The sequence below is a fragment of the Sciurus vulgaris genome, assembly GCF_902686455.1.
Source record: "Sciurus vulgaris genome assembly, chromosome: 6".
NCBI classification, from domain to species: domain Eukaryota; kingdom Metazoa; phylum Chordata; class Mammalia; order Rodentia; family Sciuridae; genus Sciurus; species Sciurus vulgaris.
In genome coordinates this window covers 136,604,293-136,612,557 of record NC_136466.1, presented here as the reverse complement: position 1 = coordinate 136,612,557, position 8,265 = coordinate 136,604,293, and the positions used below count along the sequence as shown (strand labels likewise).

The following is an 8,265-nucleotide window of genomic DNA, read 5'->3' as shown; positions in this document are numbered from 1 at the left end:
GATGACTTGAACCATATTTGTTTACTGGACTCCTATTATAACTGTATTATCATGTTTAAATTTTATATTAAAGTATGATTTGTACCCCAATATTTAGGTTTTATTTGATGAAGTACAAGTGCAGTTTCATGCATTGGATACAGTGATGGCTCAGCAAAGGGGATTTTTCTCCACTTTAAGAGTTTAACTTCTATTTTGCAATAGAAATATAATATTTTATTGTATCATTGCTATGTTTATTATATCATTGTTATGTTGATATTGGTCTTCTTTGTGATCATTACAGAAGCAAAGTGTATTGAACCTCAGAGAGTTCTAATTTTGAAATAATCAAAGCACTCATGGCAGTGCCTTTATGGACATAAAATATCTACATTATATGTGGAGAAAATTCTAATATGATGATCATAGTTTTTTAAAAAAGGAATTTATTTTCTGATGTTCTGAGTCATGTTCTATTCAAGTGATCTACTTTGGGGCTTATAATGAAGCACTGATGAATATGAATTAGAAAAAAATATAAGATAACTGGTGCCAGGACTTTATTAGCATTTCACGGGATACAAAGAAACTTTTTTACATTAAGAACACAATCTTATCAAAAAAATTCACATTTGCTATACAGACTGTAAGCATGAATTTTTTCACAACACGTTTAATAAAGTGTCAATGACCAGATCCTAAAAAGAGAAGGCACAGATCTGTCTCCCTCTGGTGAATTTCTGGTGTATAATGAAGAAAATGTCACCAGCTTTGCAAAGTCTCATCCTCCAGAATGAAGCAAATGAACACAAATTTGTACAGGCAGGGATCAAAAGATGGAAATGTTACGTTAAGGGTTTTAGATTTTCCTATACTATTTGCAGGACTTAACTACCAATGTCATTCTAAAACTCCACCCACTTTTAGTTATATCAAGGATTCAGTGTTGGAAACAGCAGTGTTAGAAAGCTTTGTTCTAGGAATTCCTACATGCTTCTGTTCTCTGAAAACTTCTAGAAACCATCTCATTCTCATAATCTGAGGATTCTAGAGTTTTCAATTCCTATAAAAATGGACTGGTCATTATAATTTTCTTTAGCCATTCTCCCTAGCAGGTGCTAGTGTTCTGTCCCAGAACTGCTTCTCAATTCCATCTGTTTTGATGAGGTACTGACAGGGCCATACCTCAGACTCCTCTCTTTCCAAAGGGTAGAGTTTTTTTCTACATCAAATTTTCTACAGTTGCATAGATGACTAGTTTTAGACTGATAAACATATTTTGTGGTAAGGTGTTAATGGAGATGAAGGGACAATGAATTAATTTGTTACCTCTCTGAGAGGAAAAAGAAACTGAATTTTAAAAGGGGTCCTGGTACTAAGGTAGAAGGTACTGCTACTCTACAAGAGCATTTCCAATATGCAGGTGTGTTTTTCATTATCCCAATTACTGGGGAATGTTTCTTAAGGAATAAATGGGGAAACTTTGTGCTTCAAAACAGGACAGTGAAGGGAAATTTTGAATGCTGTGGCATTAATTGAATGATGATAATTGCTTGATTATCCTCCCCACTTTTTTGAGACAACGTCTCATTGTTGCTCAGGGTCTCACTAAATTGCTGAAGTTGACTTTTAACTTGCAATCCTCCTGCCTCAGCCTCTCGAGTAGCTGAGATTAAAGTCGTGTGCTACCAGGTCCAGCTACTCTCATCTATTTTCGAATTGGTTCTTTATAAAACATTTCTGGGACCTGGTGTGGACCAAAATTTTCTTTCATGAAAGGTACACCAGCTGTAGATTTGTACAAGGGGTCTTAACAGAGTGACATGAGAGAGTAGATCTTGCTCCTCATAGGTAGCCCAGCTGAAAAAGATGGAGAGGCAGTGGGATAGGGTGCCAGATTTAGGAAAAAACACAGGACATAGCCATTTAAATTTGCATTTCATATAAACAATTTTTAGTATATCTGATGAACTATATAAGAAACACACTAAAATTCTTATTTGTCCAAAATTAGAATTTCAGTGATGACCTGTATATTACTTAAACCCTAAATAATGAAAAAGAAGAATTTGAAGATGGAGGAAATAAAAAAATTAATTAATGTTTCATATCCAGATCCCAGTCCAAAGAAGATTGTTAAGTTTTTGCTTTGAGCCAGTGTAGACTATTAAATTTGTCATGAGATTTCTACTGGTGGGATACACACACGGCAGACAGGGATAGTGTGAGTGCAACATGCTTATTTTTTGAAAAGAGAATCATGTTGGAACCACATGAGGTGATGTAGTTTCAGCAACTCTCAGAGAGTCAAGGTGGTTCATTTCACTTCAGAAGATCCATTTTTCAAAAATAATGGTCTAGAGAAAGACTATTTTTAATGGAAAAGTTATTATTAAAGCAGAACATCTTTTTACAGAGTTCCATGTTGGGAAGAAGAACTTTAGCAATGCACTGCGTCTGTAACTTGGAAGCAAAAACGAATTTAGTCTATATGTATGATGATGAATTTAGTGAATTAATTGCTGCTTAGTAATTTTGAAAAGTGTGGGTACTTTGCAAGCTGGACAGTCTGATTGTGGGCCCTCAGAATCTGAGTTCTAAGGTACATGCCACATGAGATTTTTTTTAAAAAGTCATCTTTAACAAAAACATAATTCCTGCTTAAGCTTTAAATCCAAATTGCAGCAATGACAACAAAAATCAAAAATTGGTGACAAATTAAGGCTGTTCATAATGTGCCCTTTTTCTTTAGGATAAGTTTGATATTTAATAAGATACAGTATACTTACACATACCACTGACAAGCACATAGTTTGACTCATATGAATATACATTTAGAAGTAATAACTACTAAATAGCATCACAAGCAAAATAAAAATTACACAAGTTTTAACAGATTCAGTCAACACCTATTACAAATTCCACAGAACATTTTATCATTGTCATTGGGAAAACATTTGGAGCATTATTTAAAACCATATGGAACACAAGAGCCACCAATAAGAAATTATAGCATTTACACCACGGTGTTACTGAAACCTACTCGAAAAGACAAAAGTGCTTCTAAATAAAACACTTTAAAAATCTTATTTAGCATAGCCTGAGGGACACTGCATTATTTTTCTCTTAGCAATCAAAAGGTGAACACTCGGTCTATGGAGCTTCTGTTTGGTTGAGCAAACAAGGTTAGAAGATTGTGTCACTGAATATTTGTAAAACTGTAGAACTGAACAACTCATGAAAACATGCATTTCCTGAGACTTCCAACTTTCTAGTCTGGAATCCTAAAAGGGGAGAACCAACAGGTAACCTTCCTTTACTAAAACATGTTAGAACCTCAAAGGACTTTATAACACCTTCCAGTGAAGATGTATATGTGTGAGTAATGCATGTTCGAAGTTCACTGTCCAGCTTAGATTCTCTAGCTTGAAGTGCCATTGATTATGTAATGACACCATTACTGCTATGTGTGTGCTATTTCTGATGGTCTCACTTTTCATTTGTTTTCTAATAATTTTTCTCCCCTTAAATATTTAAATACTTGGACTATGTTTATGCCTACTAAAAAAGGAGAAGATTGATTTTAAGAATTGCAAAAGAACCAGGTTGGATAATCAGATGCAGTTCCGACTTGAGTGAGTGTGTGTGTGTGTGTGTGTGTGTGTGTACGTACACACAGGTGCATCATGCCAAACACTTTATATTCTAGTACATTCACTGTTAGGTGGCGCTCCATGAAAAGTGAGTTTTCCCAGTATGGCTGAAAGTGAATATTGAGGTCATCATATAGAATATCCTAAGGCTTTTAAAGGATGCTTCCTCATTCCTTACGTTCACATGACTATGTACTAAAAAGGAGACATTAATGATAATGGCAGGGAAGTATTCACCATATTGGTCCTCCAAAATCACTGACAGGAAAGCAAATGTAAAAATGATATCCTTTCCTTATTTCCCCTCATTTCACCCACTCCTTTGATTTCCTGCTGAAGATTGGGTAAAGGTTGGATTTTAGTTTCTTTTTTTTTTTTTTTTTTTGCCTTGTAGGACTTGTGACATAAAGTCTTTAGAAGCAAAACAAAATGTGCACCAAGACGTGTTTGCTACATCCTGGGGCCTCTTTGTAGCCCTTGTGCTCCTAGCTCTCCCAAAACACGATGCCCACCTGAGACAAAGGAGCATAGGTGAAGGGTAAGCTTTGAATGCATCACTGTTTCTCCACATAATGCCCACAACCTGCTTCCTAAGAGTGCTCCAGGGCAGGACCATGAACAAACACAGCAAAGGCATCTCCTTGCCATCCCCTTTCCAAGGAAACTCTTTAGTGAATTCGCTCATGGTTCTTTTCTACCTCTACCCTCCTTTAGAAATTAAGGCAAGTCTGTTTACTCTTAGTGCCTGCTACATAGGTGGCATTGTGTGTCCACATGGAAATCAGAACATTAGATTGAAAGTACCTTTTGTCTAACAAGGTTTCTGTGTGAAAATTGCTAATAGCCATAAGAAGTTTTCCCCAGTTAAGAAACTGCACTGTCGAAGGCTTCCTCAAGTTTGTTATTTCCAGCACCCTAATGACAAATATAACAAAGTTAATTCTAAGCAAACATTACAGGAAAGCATTTAAGTTCAAGAAAATATAATATAGTTACCTCTATATTTTATTCATTTTCATTAATAGGTTGAAAGATCTGTTTCTCTCATATTTATAAGTTAAATCCTGTGTCATTGCAAGTGTAATTAATTGCCTAAATATCTGAAGGGATGAATAATGAATAATCAGAGGAAAAAAGAGCAAATTTACAGGACATAAACTTCAAAAGTCCATAACCCTTTAAAAAGGATTTATGTTCAGATGCACAGAAAGAGCAGGTGAAAAAGAAAAAGAAAAAAATGTAAGGGAAGAGAAAATGAAGCGAAGAAGAGGACTATATTTTGTAAATATTTAAGTTCTAAGCTATAATATGGTTACAAAAATATTTTGATGCAATCAGCTAATCAATTTTCAAAGGCTTTGTCTATCTTTTTTTGTACATTGTTAAGGGACTTAGTCTTAAAATTAAATTATTTAATATCAATGTTTTCACTTGAAAAGAATTGTACTATATCTGTCTGTCTATTTTTTGTCTGTTTGTGTATATTTGTATCTGTCTGCCTGCATAGGAGTAGGTATGTGTTGTTATATTGTGTATGACAAAGAATATACACTCATCTGGAATGTACAAACATATCCATTGCTTATATGTATGTGTGTGCTACTTGGTCTAAACAGGTACTACATTTTTCATGAACATTGTGTTCAGTATAAAAAACTTTTATTCTCTCTCTGCAGTTGCTATTAAGTACTACTTTCTGACAATGAACATTCATAATCTCAAAATCAATTCTTGATTATTTGCAATCTTGACATATATAATCTTGAAATCAACTCCCTTACCTAGATCTAAGAGATTAAGTCATATGTCTTGCCCTTGGATTAATTAAAAGCTGAGGGCATGCTTTTATTTCTCCATAGTCTAAATTTGCATGGAATTACCCCAAAATATGGAGGTGTGATTAATTCTAAATGTGAAGATACACATATTTCATCATCATAAAAATTTCAACAAATTTTATAGATCTGTATAAATGCCTCACAATGTTCCTGTGAAGCACATAGGTAAGGGGCATTGTGCTTTTCAAAAATATTTTTTTTGGAATTGTCACCTATGGTAAAGACACCAAAGGATGCAGTGTGTCATTACCACTTTTTCCTATAGTTGAATTATCAAAAGTTAGGTCACAGAATCTTTGTGTGAAGCTTTTGCCCCCTGCCTTAATCTTGCCTCTGGAACAGGATAGAACCCAGAAGTGATGAGTCATTGTTAATTCCAGACAAGTCTGCCCAGATCACACGTATTTCAAGGATTTTCTAGAGATATTTTATGGATCATTGTGGTTGGGTGGACATAGTTTGAAAGGCTTTGCTCTTTAAAACTCCTCTGCTCCTCCTCTTCTCTCCTTTCTTTCAGTAAAAACTTGAATTGAAGCTTCTTGAGAAATGTTCCTTAAAACCTGGGATTTAGAAGTACATATTTGGAAATGCTGACTTTCATTTCTTTCTTTTTTCTTCCTCTTATTTAAATCAAAATTCCTAAGAAAACTCTTGGAATTATCCATATTTTCTGATTTTAATACATTTGTTATAAAATCATTTAAAGGGCATTTGCAGGGCACTATTACTTTTAAGGATTACTGAATTAAAATAGCATCCATTTCACCCCACGCACCTCACTCTTCATTTTTTTCCTAGGGAGTTGGCACTCGGTCCTACCAAAAAATTTTTTACACTATTGTTATAGCTGCCTTAAATAGAAACACTGTGACACACTATTATTTTTATATAACACAAAAATCACTGATTATGGCCTCCAATATCACTGATGCAGGGAAACTGATTTGATGCACATTTTCTATGACCAGAAGTTAGCTAGGATTGCCCAATTGTAGACAACTACAGAATATTATATCAAGTCCCACAAAACAAATAAATTTCAGTACAAACAAAGTAATACACATTATGTTGGACATTCGATTGTTTTGAGTACCATACAGCAGCTGATTAGAAAGAGCGAGCAACAGAGGGAGCAGAAAGGTTAGAGGGTTTAGACAGTAAAGGAGCCCTAAGTTAAAATTAGAAAATGCAATCAAGTAACCACTCATGAGTTGTACGTTAAAAGACTAATTTCAAAAAACAAAACTCACTATTCTTTTTTATCCCTAACACTAGAAGTAGATTTCGCTCATCAAATACGAAATGAAATATTTATAGTAATGTAGAGTGTGACATAATCACTGAAGAAATGATTTCCCCCTTTTCCCACCCACTACAAGCCCGAATCCTTTCCAAAACTCAGTGGAATAGGAAGCTCAGAGTGTTTACAGATAATACACCTAATACAATGAGTCTTCTCTATCTTATTCACGGACACTCCAAATGGTAGTATCAAGTGTTGGCTTCTCCTTCATCAAAGACATAGTTGAGCTTTATGACAGTGCTGATAAAATCACCAAGTTCTACAAAATCGGCAGTGACAATATTGATGCCACTTTCTCCTGGTTTCTGCGTGCGGACCCATTGCATCATGGCAGGAAGAGCTCTAAGAAAGGAAAAAAAGAGAGAGAGAAGTCACAGAAAGCAAGATATTATCTCCCAACCTCTACAATCCTCAGGCTTCTCTTTAGTTTTAGTCCCAAATCATCTGGAAAAGGTGACAATTTGACTTCCTTTTTTCCCGTTTGAATGCCCTTTATTTTTCCCTCTTGCCTGATTGCTCTAATGCATTTCTTCCTTCATTGACAGAAGTATGATATATGCTTAGGAACAGGGAATGCAAACAGATGATGTCACTGTTTGTTTGATGTGTGATATGACAGCATATGGGAGTGGAACCTGCTATGACTTGAGTGGGGCAGGAAGGAAGTTTTCCATGATAAAAGCATAAATGAACTAAGCAAGAAAGATGATGGTATATTAACAAAATTTTATGAAATATATATGAACGTTAAATTCCTGGAAGACATGAAGAGGATATGGGAAATAAGGGATTAGTGGAGAAGAGAAAATGATGTTAAGAATTCTGAAGAAATTGTATAACAAAGTTTAAGGAAGCACAAAGCAATACTGGAGAGAGAAGAAAGAGCCAGACAACAGAGGGTTATACTATAAAGCTATAATAATCAAAACAGCAATGGTCTTGGCAAAACAAACAAACAAACAAACAAACAAACAGAACACATAGGCCAACAGAATGGAAAAGAAAGCCTAGAAATAAACTTATGCATCTACAGCCAAATGATCTTCAAAAAAGGTGTTATGAACATGCAATGGAGAAAGGATTTTTTTTTTTCAATTAATGGTAGGATCAAGGAATATCCACATGTAGAAGAACAATGCTACATCTGCATCTCTTCTTATAAAGATCAACTCAAAATGGATTAAAGAGCTAAATGTAAGAGCTGAAACTAAAAATACTAGAAAGAAAAAAAGAAAACTACTAGAAGAAAACATAACAAAACCAGTTCCAAACATTAGAATAGAAAAGTTTTTTGAAAAGAGATTTCTTTCTCAGAAGTACAAATAAACAAATGGGATTGCATCAATCCTCTGCACCATTAAGAAAAAAAATTAACAGAGCAAAGAGTTAATATTCAGAATGGGAGAAAATATTTGCAAACTATACAACTGACAAGTGATTAGTATTAAAAATAGGCAAAAAACACAAACATTACAATAGCAAAAAAAAA

The 8,265-nt window shown here is 34.6% G+C and overlaps 1 protein-coding gene across 1 annotated transcript in view; it reads right to left on the bottom strand.

Moving 5' to 3' along the window:
* Positions 1–521: 521 nt before the first annotated feature.
* The window catches only part of PLCXD3 (phosphatidylinositol specific phospholipase C X domain containing 3), a 150,979-nt gene continuing 143,235 nt past the window's right edge, over positions 522–8,265 (bottom strand). Inside the window, exon 3 of the mRNA XM_079145085.1 lies at positions 522–7,118. Within this exon, the coding sequence (XP_079001211.1) occupies positions 6,965–7,118 (154 nt within the window). The 3' untranslated portion in view covers positions 522–6,964. The remainder of the gene's footprint in view (positions 7,119–8,265) is intronic.